We start from the raw sequence: 16,871 nt of genomic DNA, 5'->3' as shown, positions 1-16,871 counted from the left end.
TTATTTCAAATAAAATAATTCGTGAACAAATTCAATCGAAAATTTCATCATTATGGCTCAATTTTATGGTAAAAAATCTCGAGAATCTGTGGCTTTCGTACGATCTTTCTGGTGTCCAAGAAAGATCGATAAAAACACTGAAAAATTCTCATCGTCATCGTTTCGAATGGAAGGAATCGAAATACGATAGGTACAAAAGCGGGAAGTACGTACTCGGTTTCGAACTTCCTGGAATCTCTAGGTCTATTCATTTCTCACTTGTTTGCCGCCGTCAGATAAGAGGTGACATTTGTACCTTGAAAGAAGAACTTTTTTCCGTCTTATCGTCTTATCTTCACAGATTATCGTGGGACAGGGATCCAGGGGATAAACTCGGGCTATGGTGCTGTTCAAACAATATTCTCGATTTCCTGGGAATTACCTTAAGTGTTGAGATAAACTTATCTTTGTTGGCGATAGCCATGGTGTGGTAGATTGGGACCCGAAATTATTGTTAGGGAAAAAATTATTGCTGTCGTTTAAATCAGGAGAACCCTCTTTTAGCGCTGCTACTGAAAGCTGATTTTGGAATACAAAGTAAAAAAATATCTGCAAAAGGTGGTAGTATTACTTGGTTAATTCTTCTAGTTTTTTTCAATTACTAAGCGATATCATTATACCTACGTCAACTAAGAGTAGTAATAATAAAATACATTTGAAATAATAATCCCTGGTAATAAGGACAAGAAAACTCATAAAAAATTTTGTGTTTTATAAGTATGTCTTCAGTAGCAGAAGTTGATGGTATTTTTTTCTTCTGAATCAACTCGTAGGAAGACTATTAACCTAGTTTAGGATCAATTATTTGATGTCAACTATGACTACTTACGTCTAAAGAGCCTTAAGAAGTTGACTAGAAGAGTTTTCTTGATTCCAAAAGTAACATTGCTAATCTAATTCTGAACAGCCTTGAGTAAAACATTTCTTGATTCGATAAATGAAATTACTAAAGGTCGTTTACATCGTCCCAATAAATAATGATTACATTCTTAGTTCACTTCACTTTGAAAGTTTAATTGTTTTCATTAATTAGATTAGGGCCGTAGGATGAAACTGCTTTGGTATTAGATTTTAAATATTTTTTTAGTGGTCTAGTAAAATTACTAAACCAGGCTCTGGTCTTGTTGTTAGGTGTTCTCGATTTAATATGAAGAACCTAGGAGTTGATCTCAGCCAATTATAAATATTTTGATAGTTTTCTCGATTCGATGAGTATGCTTCAATAGCTGATTAGCTAAGTTTTTCCTCAATAAGATCAATAAATAAATAAAAATAAGGCCCCAGTCCGAAATTTTAGTTTGTCGAATATTGGAAAAGTTGTCTGATGCTTACGGTATTGAATTATTAACCTAATCGAATCTATGTAGCTATCAATAAAATATGTGGATTGTATCAGTAAAAAAGTTCAACTGTTCCCAACCAACCATTAGTACCATATTTGGGTGGTTTACTTTCGTCAAAGAAGATTACAAACATAACCTGAATCTCTGTTGAATTTTGAGAATTTACTTCATTGATTCACTAACCTAATTCAAACCAAAGTTGGAAGGTTTTCTTGAAGAACCTAGGAGTTGATCTCAGCCAATTATATAATAAATATTTTGATAGTTTTCTCGATTCGATGAGTATGCTTCAATAGCTGATTAGCTAAGTTTTTCCTTAATTAGATCAGTAAATAAATAAAAATAAGGCCCCAGTCCGAAATTTTAGTTGGAAGTTGGAAGGTTTTCTTGAAGGGTTATTCATACGATGAGCTGAACTAATGACTATTCGTAAAAGAATTTCTTGATTCGATTAGTAAAATTAATAACATAGTCTAAACCAGCCTTCAGTAACGGATTTTTGGTCAGTGTGATTAGAAACCAGGTTCGATTGAAGAGTCAATTAAAGACTCGGAAGGATTTTTTCAATCAGATAAATTATAATCTTAACCTGAATCTAACCAGTCTCAATCAAAATTGTGCATCAATGTAAGATTTGTTACTCAATTGAGGAGAATGACAACCTTGTCTTGCTGTGGTTTGGCTATAGCTCTGTGTTCCCGGTCACACCGGAAACCTAGGAAATGGAGAGGCCAATCCACTTGCCAGGATGGACTCAAATTTCATTGGCCCAGAACCTTTTTGTGGTATGCATAAATGTTCCTAGAGAAATGAGTTTGAGGAAAAGGAAAACACCGAAATTCTGGCAGAATCTTCCTGAGCTGGATCATTCCAACTGATATTGGAAGATCCAAGAAATATCTCAGCAAAAATATGCTACACCTCCTCACTGGATTCCTCACAGAGCATTGTCATCTCAGAAAGCACCTAATGAAAATGGATCTGGCAGAAAATGATGGGTGCAGATTCTGTGGGAAGGAGGCAACACAAGATCACCTGCTGACAAAATGCCATTCTAGCCATCGTAAAAAATGCTTTGGACAAGTAAGGAGGTAACCTCCTTGAAGCCATCCCAGATACTGGAGGGTAAGCTGTAGACTACGTGATAGCAAGAACAATTCTAATGGACATTAATATCGTAGGGCAAGGAATCTACAAGCTTTTGTACATTAGAAGATTTGAAGTGTTAATTTCATAATAAGTGAGAGTACAACTATATTAGCCAAATATCCAAATCTGGTTTTGGTGCATGTTTTATATTCCTAACAAAAATGGTCTTTACTCATTGCACATCTCATGGATAGGCAGATGATGATGGCTTAAAATGTTACTTTTACGATTAAATCGTTCAAGACGATTACCAGTAGCTTAAATGATCGATGATACTGTGGTAATTTTTCAATACCATTGAAAATTTACAAGTTTGTCGTCCCTATTTCTTCAACGATAACATTGATTTCTCAGTTATACTTACCACAAAGTTGAGTTCTGAACTAATGTGGCTGTTATTTGATAAATATCCATAATTAAACTCAAAGCTGAATTAAATAATTTTCAATGACATGAGCTATATTCGACCATTTAAAGATGCTATTGTGATAGCGAAATACATCTCGTGGTTAAATAACGCATGTTAATGGAAATTGTGTAATTTAGTCGTCAGTTTACTGTTGGGGTAGTTTTTTTTTAATTACTCGTGTACACAAAGATGGCTCTAAATTCTACCTTTTATTTCATATTGATGGATATTCTTGAAATTTTCACGTTCGTCCATGAAAAAAAAAGTATCCTAGAGGACAGTCCGATACTTAGTAGATTAATAAGTGTTATTTCTCCCAAAAAAGTTCTATAGGGGGATAAAACTACCGAAATGAGTTCGCCAATCACACTGGATATTTATTGACGCAATGGATCTATATTTCACCACTTGATTTATCCAGAATACCGTAAGGTTTCCTTGGATACTCGAGGGGCTTTCATTTCCCCTATCACCCCCCCACAGGCAGTCCCTTCTTCCCCAGTTCTGTGTCGCTTATGGAAAATTCCGTTCAAGTACGCGCGTTTTCATTTCTCCGATTTGTTTCGAGATTTTTGGGGTGCGGGAGATAAAACTTCCTTGGCTTGTATTAAGTTCCTCCACATTATTAGTTCAGCAAGGGGCTTGCAGTATGGCGTATTACATTTTACATATGGGAGGGCAGTGATTTTTTTATCGGGGAGTTGAGAGTCAGATGCAGGAAGATTCGAAACTAAACGAAAAAAAATGTACACGGTGTTTTCGGAAATGCTTCGTTTCCAAGAATACAGAGCGTTGCAAATAAATAATAAATTCCTCGATATTTTCGAAACGTCTGAAGATATTTGGGCCCTTGTATCTTAGATGGAGGAGACCATTTTCAACAATTCTTGTAATTTGAAAAATTTCTTAAGTCATAAAATCCAGTATTCAATTTAATAATAAAGAGTTTTCAATATTTTATTGAAAAGTGCATGGTGAATCACAGACGAAAAACGCAGTGTTTCTTTTTTTCTAAATTGATCAAAACTTGTAGAAGTAAATTTAATTAAAAAAAAAAACAATGGCGTATGTTTTTTCTTTGAAATTATTAGAGCCGATGCCAGTAGTTGTTGAAGACGAGGTATTAAACGTGAAATATCAATCACTTCAATGGTGTACCCATTTTTTCCAAATCTTGTTCAAAGTCGTTTCGAAAATATCGAACAGTTCCTTATTCATTCTAACGTACATTCATCGCCATATATCTCAAAAACATTCAAATATAGAAAAAATTGCTTCGGACACAATTTGTAGAAAATATTATGCTCTGCAACTTTTATAATGAATGCGAAAACAATTTGAAGCCCAGGAGAGGAGATAATTCAAAACAACTTATTTTTGTGACCTTTATGGCCAATTTCTATTGATTCGACTACCAGAATGTGGGGTGTTGCCAGAACACTTGAACGATAGGGAGAAGTTACGACTATTACAATATATTCCACTTTCGTCGAAAAGGTGGCAGCACTTAACAAACGTCTTTTTTCAATTTCACCAGGATACGAATTGTAGCCAATGGAGAGACTTTTCGAGGCATTTTTTCATGTGGAAATTCATAGAAGACATAATTTCACCTCGGAAAGTCAATGATATGAATGAATATTTGTTCTTCAATGAAAAAATTCCTGACTTTCCGAGATGGTGAACTGATTGAATTGAATTATAATGAAAACCTCATATGAATTAGTGGTTTCTGAAGGAAGATATTCATTTTCTCTTTTGAACTGACCACTAAAACGCTGTAGACCCCTCCTAACCACATATATCTTAATCTGACACGGTCGATTATGTAGCTAAAATGATCGTTGTTTTTTTACTATTCTGATAGGCCGTACTAGACAGTTTCCTCTATATACAGGTCTAATTTTTGGTACAGGTACTCTACACAGGGTCCAATCCCCCTTATATCTCTCCCCTTGTATTAATCCGTCACGCTCGAGTAAATCCCGAATTACCCTCTTGGTCTCCCCAACTATTAGGGAAATAAGGAAAATTCAGCCAAAATTATAAAACTCTCGTTTTTAATACAAACGCGCCACAAAAGAATTTAAGCATGTTTCAAAACATAGAGTTGCCCCTGAAAACCCAACGACCCACCCTTCAAGAAGCCCCAAACAATTCTTCTTGGTCTTTCTAATTTCTCGTTCCACTTTCAGGCCGAAACTGCCAGCACATCTAATGAAGAAACCTCTCAGGAAGCGGCGAATCACAACGGGGTCGCGCATGGGGACGACGTGACGCCACCCCCATCGCAAGTCAACGGCCACCAACACCACCCCCAGCACCACATGCCGCCACCGCCTGAATACGGACAGGTGTACAACGTGGTCTATCCAGGGTTTTATTACAACGGGCTATGCCCGCCGCAGGGTAAGTTTTAATCGAATTGAGAATTCGATGTATTGGTGCAGCTCAACCTTTTTGTTGAGAAAGAACTGTTCTCAACACGAAACTTTCCATTCCTTGACTTTGAGGGTTTTAGATCGATCAGTATAGCTTTTGACTTGGTTAGAATAACTGATTTTACAGATAATGCTTCAGGACGATTAGATTCACCATCTTTTACTTGTGATGAATAGCCAATGAATAAATTGGATTGTTCTATCAGGTTGTCAAAGAGAGCCGAGCATAAGAACGCAAAGGATATACCTACCCCCCTTAAAAGTTTAGAATATCGAATTAGGTACTTGCTGTCTTTAGATTCTTAAGATCGAAAGAAACAATTCGGCTCAGTTGAAACTGAAACAGGCTGTTGAAAATCCACAAAAAACGTAATATTCAGTTATTTCTCACCATCTATTTTATCGAATGTTTCCACCCACATGTTGCAATTTCTTCATTATAACCATTACATGCCCTAAAAATTAAATGCTTGGCAACGTTTCAACCATAGATTTACTCTTTGGTTTGAGCGAGTTTGAGGAGTTTATACCACTGGACTTCCTCGCCATCCGTATAAGGCGTAAAGGGGGAAAGACTACCAGAATGTGGGGTGTTGCCAGAACACTTGAACAATGAGTAGAAGTTACGAATATTACAATAATTTCCACTTTTGTCGAAAAGATGGCAGCACTTTCGTCTCTCTTCGATTTCACCAGGATACGAATTGTAGCCAATGGCGAGAATTTTCGAGAAATTTCTTCATGTGGAAATTCATAGAATAGATGATTTCACTTTGGAAAGTTAATAACATGAATGAATATTTGTCCTTCAATGAAAAAAATTTCTGACTTTCCGAGATGACGAACTGATTGAATTGAATTATAATGAAAACCCCATATAAATTGGTGGTTCTGACGTAAGATATTCATTTTCTCTGTTAGAACTAGCCACTAAAGCAGTGTAGACCCCTCTCAAGAGAAAATAGCATTTATTTATTTAGATGGATTACGTTTCAATCTGGTAACTTTTGTATGAAATTAAATAAACAATGATGACAAGATATTTCATATTTAAGATATCAGAATATCAGAGCTTATATTGGTGGTTGCAAGCTGAATTGGTCAACATGGTCTAAAATGAAATAAGGAAGTTATGGTGTGCGTTGAAGAGGAAAGTTGCCAGACTAGAAAATGGCCAAATGATGTCAATCTGTGATTAGGTTGGTCCCTTTCTTAGGTCTTAGTTCTCTGCTTAAACCCACCAATTATGACCTCTGCGTGCTTCAATAACTACTTGGAATCACTCTGCATGCTTTCCACAAACTCATTAAACAAAAAATCCTGCTTAATTTGTTACTAACGTTATGGCAGAAGATCTCGAAGCTACTTAAAGGTTTCCGACTCTGGTCTGTGGCTATATGAAGGCTCTGAATTGGATTTAGGACAAGGGACTTTAGAGATAATGCTAGATGTGGAATACCCTCTAGCAGTAATCACTTGTTTGGATCTATATGGCAATGCATTACCCTCCAGTAAAATGAAATTTTCGCCAATAGCTGCTATAAATTGTGGGGCTTCTCTGTTGATAACTTCATCAACATATGTCTGAGTGTTCATAGTTCTTGAAAGTACTGACAAGAACAACTCCACCCCAAACATCAACTGTTCCTTCAAGAAAAGGAAGAACTTCTTTAACAGAGTAGCAGTTTCTTCGTGTGGAGTTGTCCACACTCCTACCTACTCGTAGACAATTAAAAAAAATCCTATCCCCATTTTACCCTTGTGTTCTCGTGAACGTCTGTATATTAAATTGACTGCAGGAAGAGGACTTCTGACTGTGCTCAGGGAAATTGAACTACCTGTATCACCTCGAAGAAATTGACTGCTACAGTGTTGACATCTTCCAATTCGTTGCTTTTGAGGGGGAGGGGGAGAAAATTTAGAGCTAAGTCTCTACCTACTTATTCCTAGTTTTGGAAAAAATCTTTTGTTTCCATACCCTTCAGCCCAGTTTGTTCATGAGTGTACCTTCCACAGAGGAATTTGAACTGAATAAGGGAACTTGGCCAAGTATCAATGGCACAATTTTCGACTAAAGATATTGTCCCATATTTAACTACAAAATCTCTCTTCCGCAATGACCAAGCTGCTAAAAGTATAATGTATTCGTAGAACATCACAGCAAAGCTGAAAGCTATTTATCGATGATGAGATTTTCAACAGAGCTGTAATAACAAAGGCAGGTGTTGAATGATCAATCAGCTTCATGTTAGCAGTCACTTCATATGATAGCATAAACGCCAATTTTGATTTATTGATGCAGATAATGAACACCTGTTCAGTCATAAACTTCTCGTATGTGTACAGAAGTGAAAACGTAGCGATATCGATCTGATTGGGACGGCAGTACATGCGGGCTACTAATCTAAATCGTAATCTTCCCTTCTGTTCAACCCCAATATCGCTATATTCTTTCTCCCTCTCCCCCACTTCATGAAGCAATCGTATCGATAAGTTAAAATTTAGATTAGCAGGGTATTGATGTGGGGCGCAATGGAGTCCGATCTACAATAGAAATAGAAACGATTTGAAGAAAGCAAAACGGTATAATTATACTAACAACTTTGTCAATATGCCAACAATGCGTTCGCTAACTTCGAACGACACTACCTTAGGAAAATTACCGGCCTTTTATTTATTTTGGACCGTTGCGACGCTAGTTGTCGCATCAATATCAATGATTATGAGGGCGTTACGACCGGCGGTGACTCAATTATGGTCGAAAATTGGAAAAGTGTGTGTTTCTCACAACTTGGCGTAAATGAGCACCTTGATTTTCCCCATGTCTCGCATTATCAAAATAATTGACGTAAACCGTCCAGAAGAAGTATTGGCAGAATTAGCGGAAATATTGTGGCGAAAATACCAACCAAGAGGTTTTGGTCACTGATTCATTCAACTGAAATATTTTCTTGAATACAGGTGTATTTGAAGGTGAGGCTTTTTTTTCAACAGAAGGTAGAACTGATCAAAATGAAGCGTTTCACCAAAAATCACCTACACAAAACTTTCGAAATGACAAAGTTGAAAGAAAAATTGAAAATGATTATTGAAATAGATCCTAATACGACCCTAGACCGTTTTTAAGCAGTGGGAAAAAATCTCCTAATTCGACTATGTGGTTTCGTTTAGGATATTGGAAGCTTAGGATTGCCGAATTGTTCTCATTATTCCTTAGTAACTTACACGATTTTATGTAATGGCTCAATTCGATACCAACTGACAGAAGAGACTTAGGACACAAGTTTAAACAAAAGAATAATACTTCGAAATCTCACCAATAAAATTCGTCTAAATTTTTCACGAATTTTTTCACAATGGGCATCACAATCTTCTTGTTCGAACATTCCAACAATCGTCGCAAAAATGGGATGAAATTGGGAAACATCATAGCACTTTTTCAACATAACTTATATAAGCACATTCAAAAAACTGTCTCGATTTTCTACATTTTTTTCACCCTAAATTGTATGATACAACAATTATGATTCTCTCAAGAGCGACCTGATGCATCTAATCCGATGAACTTGGTACTGAACCATTGATTGTCCAGCCATATGTATATGTGTTTTTTTCGTTTTTGCTATGCCGGAGTCACCTTCCACAGCCCCGTACTTGAAATTCAATGAAATTTTTGCGAACTTGTATCTCAGCTATCTTGAATTTTTATGAAGCCAATTTTTAGTTAAACGACTAACTTCTGTCAAAAAAAAGCCTCACCTTTGAAAACACCCTGTATGATAGTTCAAAATAGTTAGGTAAAAATTCGGGACATCCTTATGCAATTTAATGTAACAGGGACTGACAGTTATCGAACAATGGTGCTGGAGAGTGGGCCTAAACATTAACCCAACCAAGACCCCATTTACACGAAAAAGAAAACTTCCAGCTATGAGATCCCTCTCTTTAAATTTAGACATCACAGAGTGGAAGTCTGATGTCAAATATCAAACTGGAAGCAACACTTCCGAAGAATTGTCATTTCAGTAATGAGAGCTAGTCATGAACGGGGGCAGGAAATCCCAGAGAAGTCGAAACATCTAAACGCAACTGTAGACCGGTTTCGGTACCATTTGTCCCTCATCACTACAGTGTCCCGCAAAGACTGAATAAAACCTCACTTCCTTTGCAGAATCCTGCGCCAATTCATGGCTCACTAATTTTACTACTACCTGCAGTCAACGAATGTTCAACAATTCGTCAACGACCGCTGGCGAGTCAAGACGGTTCGACCACCAGAACACATTCGGTCGGGAAATACAGTGTGGTTATGAGGGAGTCTGCAGAGAAAGTGAAGTTTGGTTCAGTCTTTGCGGGACAGGTGGCAGAGCCTAGTGAGAATTGAAATAATTTCTCACAACGTCGGCCGGATTTCGTTTAAGACCCTATCTTTCGGTTGAAATATGTAGCGCTACACTGTACTGATGAGGGACAATGATCCCGAAACAGGTCTACAGTTGCGTTCGTTGCCCCTGTTTGCATCACTACAGCTATAAGAACGTGCCCGACTAAGTCATTGAAGATCATTACAGCTTTCACGCCCCTGTATCTTGTGATAGATAGATTAACCAATGCAGCCATTCTAAGACTATCCAGGAAAGGTATAGCTACTGGCAATGAGTAACTAATTGTTGAAATGTACAAAAACTTTACCAACAAGAAATTCTTATATATTCTTTTGAATGTCAGCAATACATTTTTAGTGATCAATCAAAATATGTATGTTTTAAAAGAGGTTAGTGTAACGGGGTACCATATACAATCGGCGTATGATACAAGAGCTTAGTCTTAGTTAAAAAAAACCTGTCTCCCTGTGAGTAGTGTAGTGATGACAAATTCGTTTACAGAATAAGATTCAAATACTGAAGGGATTCTTTTCCATTGACATACAAATTTCTTTATCCTCTCCACCATCTCGAAATTAGGTCTGAAACAAAAAACCAGAGCAGAAAACAAGAAATAAAAAGAAAATTATACAGTCTTCATCGAACTGATTCGAGGACTTGATGATAACTAAGGAAAAAATAATTAATCATATAACTTGTTCTCTAATTGTACTGTGCAGAACAACATTGGTGAAGGATCACTCTCGTCGTAAGAAATCCCTTCAGTATTGAAATTAATTATATTCCAAATCTTGATTTCGACCATGTTTAATCTTGCAAGTGATGATTCTCCTGTTCTTCAGTTGTTCGAGGAACGCTACAAGACCCTCATATTGGGGAATCATCTCCCATAGATATGTGTCCTCAAACGTTGACTAAACGTTTGTTTCATAGTCAAAACTGACATCTTCACAAGAAAATCGCATTCGCAGAGTTGCTCGAAGGATCCAAATTATCATAACTTCACTTCACCCTCATCATCAAGAAATGGATAAAGATATTTTCAACACATTAAAATATATTTTTTATGAAAACCCATATTAAAACACCAAACTTTTAACATATAAGTAAAATAATCACTCTGTTTTTTTACAGAATTGGTAAACTGCCAGAATCACCACTCAGAGCCCAAGAGAATGAAAAGGCGCAGGCGTCGAAAACTCTCGGACTCCAAGACGGCAGACGGTCTTGCGCAACAGAACGGCAACGCTTCCGAATACACCGAGGACGACTTCAGCTCCGTGGAGGAGGAAGACGAACAGGCGGAGAAGATGGCCGCCGCCGACGACCAACGCTCCGAAGATCACTCCACTTCCGTGTCGCCCCCTACCGAGAACCAAACGAACGAAAACTCCGAAGCAGAGACCTCCCTCTCCGACGTCAAAGAGGACAGGACGGCGCCGGTTTGCAACGGCGACAAGTCACTCGAGCCTGCGGCTCAAAACGAACCTGTTGTCACTAACGAAACTGCCGAACAAGCTTCTAACGTTAGCGATACGAACAATGAGGACAAAAGAGTCAAATACAATCTAAAGCCCGACGCGCAGGAGTTTGTTCCGAGGGCTATGCGACCAGAGAACCTCCAGTATTTCAAGATACAACCAGGTTTCATGCCGGTACCACTGATGAGTCCGATGGGCGCTCCTAACTACGGACATCCCGCGTATTTGCCGCCTGGAATGCCGCTCGGTTATATCCAGCAAAGTCCTGCCATTTATCCCGGTTATATGCCAGGGTTCATACCGGCTTACAATCCCGAACACGTCCAGACCATTGCGGCACCCATCGAGGAGATTCCCCAGATAGAAGCTGAAGGAGATGCCCAACAAGAACAAAGATCCAAGAACGACATCGACATCAGAACCGTTGTCTCCAAACTAGAAGAAGTCGCTAATGATCCTCAGATACCCGATCGAAAGACCTATCATAACAATCCACCTTACAAAAAATCAGGACAACACAAGAACTACGAGGAACGTAAGAAATTCTACAACAAAAACAATAACAACGTCCAGAACGGGTACTACCACAAGAGACAGAACGGCAGATACCAACCTGTTATTCACAATGAAGCTTCAAACGGAGTACAACAGAAAGAAGATACCAACGAAATCAAAGAATGCTCCAAAATACTGGAAGATCCAATCGCTGAATGCGTTCAAGAGGCAGAAAATCCAGAAATACCTCCCAACAATACTCCAGTTGAGATTGCAACATCGATTAAACAGCCAGATCCAGCTCCAGTAAAAATAGAAATCACACAAGTCATCCCACAGCAGCAGCCACAAACTACACTTCCAAACGGTGAACCTCAAAATACAATAGTGAAGGAACAAACAACTATGGCTGAAAAATTAACCAGTTCACCTAAATTCCAACAGAGATCTACTAATCTCCATTCGAGCGAAGGACCCAAAGCATCTAACAAAGACAATAATTACTCTGATCCCAGAAAGAGGTGGCCAAGGAGGGACGAAAAACCCTTCCAAAAGAGGGACCAACCAGTACCAGAAGATAGATCCAACCAAAGTTACAAACACAACGACAGCCAGAGGTTCGTAAAAAAATTCAACCAGAATAGCCCAGCTCCAGCTAGGAAACAAACTGCCACACAAACTACTCAGTACTCCAACGATAATTCCAAGAGGTACTCTGAAACCGTGAAAAAGTCAGCTCAAAGTGCACCGGTCAAAACAACAGTCAGAGAAAACCCCCAGAGGACTGCAAGAGAAACCAAACCAGTAATACCTGAAGCAACAAATACTCCAAACAATCCAACACAGTGGATCTCCGTTTCCAGCAAAAAGAAAAGAAGAAACAAGAACATGGAAGATTCAGATAATGGCTCTGAAACTCCTATATTGGAAGAGGAGGAAGATGAGAAGCAACCTGAATCTAACGAAGACAGGTTGAAAGATTTCCAACAGAACGCGTTCTTACAGAATATGATAAATGGGTGCACTAAAGTTGAAGCAACGCAGTCTGAGGAAGCCAGAGAAGTTCCTGACGTCATAAGAAAGAGTCCCGTGAAAATTATGGAAGTGAGGGACTTGGAAAAAGAGCTATTGAGCAGTGTCGGCGTAGAAATCAAAGAGGAAACTGAGCCTTCGACGGCAGAGGTTAAAATTGTCGCACCAACCAAGCAGAAGTCAAGCTCGAAGAAAAAGTCCAAGAAAGGTGGGCAAAGACAACAAACTAAACGTGTGTTCATAACTGATGTCGATTTATCAGAGGTACTTCCTGAAACCAAGAAGAATGAAGCTGAAGAAGATATTAAAGAACCTGAAGAAATCGTTGTTAAGGAAGACGAAAAAGAAGAAACTTCTGAGGAAATTCAGAAGGAAGAAGCCAAACTTGATCCACTTCCAGTTGTGGAGATAGAAGTGATCTCAGAAGAAACCGTTGAAAAGAAAGAACTGATCCAGATTGAACAAACTGAAAAGAAAAACAAAAAGAAGAAGAAGAAATCGAAAATTACCGAAGCTGTAACGAACACACCAACAAACGCAGAGGACACTTACGATCTTCTCCTAGAAAACACACTCTCGAATAACTCCGAAGATAAGACGAACATGGAGATATCACAAGAGTTAGATCTTATCATACAGAGGGGTATGTACAGTAATCTTGAGGAGAAAATCAAAGCTCTCAACATAATTCCCATAAAAGAAGAGTTCTTCCAATCTGTGGTACAGACTAGCAGGGAATCCAGCACAGAAAAATCGCCTGAATTCACGAAACTCCTGGCGAACTCTATGCCGAAATTCAAATATTGCATGGCTTCTGTGGAAGACGATTTGAAACAACCTTCTACTTCCAGAAGTGACTTATTCGTTGAAAACCCCGAAATGAACGAAATTCTGAAAGACTTGTATGGGGAGGAAAGAACATCTGGAGCAGTAATGAGCGAATTAGTGACAAGAACAAGTCCTTCCAGAGAAATCAAGATAGAAACGGTAAGAGAGAAGTCTGTAGAATCAAAACCAGAAGAAAGTAACGACCAGGAAACAGAGAAAGAGAAGCTGTACCCAATAACTCAGGCGGTGAAGAACTGGATGACCAAAACCAGGGAGAACACTCCCGAAGTAGAGATCTTGAAGAGTCCCAGCAAGATATTCAAGGAATTCTGTGAGCTGGAAGGTGCGTCCAGGAACGGCCTGGTCAATGGTAAAAGAAACAGCGCCATCTCTGAAAGCGATGAAGAAATCACCGTATATTCTGCTTCCAGGAATGGCAGCGATGCGGCCGACCTCTTAGAGTGTTGGGAGAATGAAATTTCCTTGGAATCCGACCGTGGTAACTCCATAGAAGAAGTGGAAACAAAGGATATTGGAGACGAGGAAGTGTTGGAGGTTTACGAGAGCAAATACGGACAAAACGAGGACTTTTTGGAGCTCCAGCGCGAGATCGAAGAGAAAAAGAAGCAGGAGCAGGAGGCGAGATCCAGAAACTTCCCGAAACATGGAGCATTACCGTATCGCGCTATCTGTTGTAACGTCATGTGACAATTGTGCGATGAAAAACCTAAACTTGACTCTAATTTTAAGTGATGTATCTATGACTCGTTAATGTGCTACGCGATCGTGGTGTCCGTTTAAAAGAAACTGTGATTAAAACGTACCTATGGACTTTTCCCAAACGGAAACGACCTAACCTAACCTGTCAACCTGACGTACGTCAGGTCGTAATTTAATGCCGGGTCATGTGACCGGGAGGGCAGTTTGTTGAAGAAGGGTTGTAATATTCATGTGCTCAATCAATATTTTCTATTAGGGTAGGTGATTTTAATTCATATCAGCGCGATTCAAGTTTCAATTTGGTGCCACACGTCGATCTTTGTTGTTTTATTTTCCTTTGATGCGAAGAACTGAGGGTGAAAAACTTGTCAGACGGCGCCATCTGGAGAGTACGGTAGTCGTTCCTAGACTTGTCTGTAACTGTCTTTCGCGTTGAGTGAAAATCCAAAAAAAAATACTTCCAAGTGAACAAAGAGACAATATCTTTGGGTATTTCCAAATGTGATACAGATTACCTCCAAAACTGATGTAAAGCTTTGTTGTTAAGGGTTTTCTTCGCTGATGTCTCTATTTTCATCGACGATTCTTGGATTCTCTAATTAAATTGATTCTATTTCGAAGGAATCCAGCCTTTTGAGTGACATTTTTCACTGCTGACGTTGTTGATTCATTATCAAATACTGTCGACTAGTTTGCGAAAGTTTTGCCTTATCTGCTAACTAGTTCGAAATTGAAATGATACATGTTCCAACATGTCGCTTAGGAAATTTCGTGGATTTCGTGATATTGTCTCATATTTCTGTCATTTCGTAATGAAAATTCTTACATTCAAACTTGAATTTCTGTATCTTATCAAGATACACAGTTTTTTTTTAAGTTTCAATCGAATTTCTGTAGTGCCATAACATTACTTAATCATCAACTTGTTTGTTTTCCTAAATTTAATTCGGTTCGTAAATAATTAATTTGAGCTATTATTTTTGAGTCGTGAAGTTGTCGTATACTTGCTTCATGAGTAGTTTTAACATCTTAATAATACGAAATTATTGTTGACATGCTATATACATAGTCCGTTATTTTTCGCAAATTTCGTCATGTTAAATATGATGTAGAGCTTTATTTTTATGTGACAAACTCAAACTGTAATTTTAAGACTCACTAGTGGCAATGCACACAGATCTAACCTCTAAAATTGACAGCTAAAATTATTTTGACACTTTCAATACTAACACCTGTCGAATACCATTCGTTTAATCGTTTATAACCTCAAATTGAATTATTGAAGTTATTTTAGGCATATTGTTAAACTATTTGTCAATTTTTAGCTGTAATCCCAGGGTTATATCGGGGTTGTATAGTCAAAGTGCTTCTATTCGGCACAATTCATCCAATCAATGAAATCTTCAGAAGAAGCCTTTTGGATTCATAGAATTGTACGTTGTACAATGTCTGGAAGTTTAAACCGGGTTTGTGGATTTTCGAAAAGACTGTCTTGGATTTCTTTGCTCAAAATTTTGAGGATATGTTGTTGATGTAGATACGGTTATTGAACAATAACCCGCTGATGTGATCTGATGGGAGTGTATGTTAATTAATGATGTTGGAATTCGTAGTAAGAAACCCGGCCTATAATGATAAATAGACTGAAAATTTCACCATTTCCTTGTCCGTTCAAGATGGCGGCGATATATTAGGTTATGTCGCTGTCCGTTGATGTTATATCAAATTTTGTATTTCTGTTGAAATAAATAATGAAGTGTATTTTCTTGGTACGAGAAGTATAAGTCATTTTTATAGGAGTATTTAATTTAGGCAAGTGTGTCACATAAAATGTTTGATACATTTTATAATTAATTTTATAATAATTAATTGTTAACTAGTGTTTAGGATTTTTTTTGTCGAAATTTAGTTCAATTATGTTTTGAAATTTAGGCGATATTCAATTAGAGAATTCATATAGCTGCTATTGAATCGAAAGAATCCTTACCTAATTTTGTTATTTTAGCTTTAGAATGGTTATAATATAGGTAATGGTAAAAATATAAGCCAATCGAAATCAGGTAAGGCAATTGTAGGCGATTTTTTTCATTAGCATCACCTCCACACAACTCAAAAAAAAATAATTTTCCTTGAGAAATTCTAAGAATTATGTAGCTGTGTTTCGGTAAATTGTAAGTCGTTCAAAAAGACATGTATGCATCTGTAGGTTTGCAAGTTTTGAGCATGTATGGAAATGTTTTTCTTCGTTTTCTTCAGTTTGTTACTATTATTTTTGTGTATATTCGAGTTTACTTAATTCGTTGTTGAATTGTTTGTTATTTTTTTTGAGATTTGTGCCTTCGCAATATTTGTAAAATATAATATGAAGTTGTTATTTGTGTCTTATTTTGATGATGCGGTTTTCATCAAACCTATTTTCCCTAGTCCTGAATGACTTTCAATTTTATTTTTATGGTCTAATTGGTTCAGAAATATACTCTTATCTTGAATCATGAACAAGCAAAAATACATCGACAGTACCTAACTATTAGTAAAACTTACCGTTTTTG

General features: G+C 37.7%; 1 protein-coding gene across 2 annotated transcripts in view; it reads left to right on the top strand.

Annotated features, from left to right (window-relative positions):
* LOC123320487 overlaps positions 1 to 16,694 on the top strand; it is a 75,142-nt gene extending 58,448 nt beyond the window's left edge. The window contains exons 6-8 of one of the 2 annotated variants that reach the window (XM_044907817.1): positions 5,136 to 5,349; positions 10,901 to 13,972; positions 14,034 to 14,156. In XM_044907817.1, coding sequence (XP_044763752.1) covers positions 5,136 to 5,349; positions 10,901 to 13,972; positions 14,034 to 14,062 — 3,315 coding nt within the window. In that variant the 3' untranslated portion in view covers positions 14,063 to 14,156. Of the gene's footprint in view, positions 1 to 5,135; positions 5,350 to 10,900 lie in introns of both variants that reach the window. The other variant, XM_044907816.1, reaches the window with a different exon arrangement.
* Positions 16,695 to 16,871: the final 177 nt, after the last annotated feature.

Source organism: Coccinella septempunctata, chromosome 9 (genome assembly GCF_907165205.1).
Source record: "Coccinella septempunctata chromosome 9, icCocSept1.1, whole genome shotgun sequence".
Lineage (NCBI taxonomy): Eukaryota > Metazoa > Arthropoda > Insecta > Coleoptera > Coccinellidae > Coccinella > Coccinella septempunctata.
The sequence above is the reverse complement of the archived record's forward strand: the minus strand, read 5'-3'. Positions and strand labels throughout refer to the sequence as shown.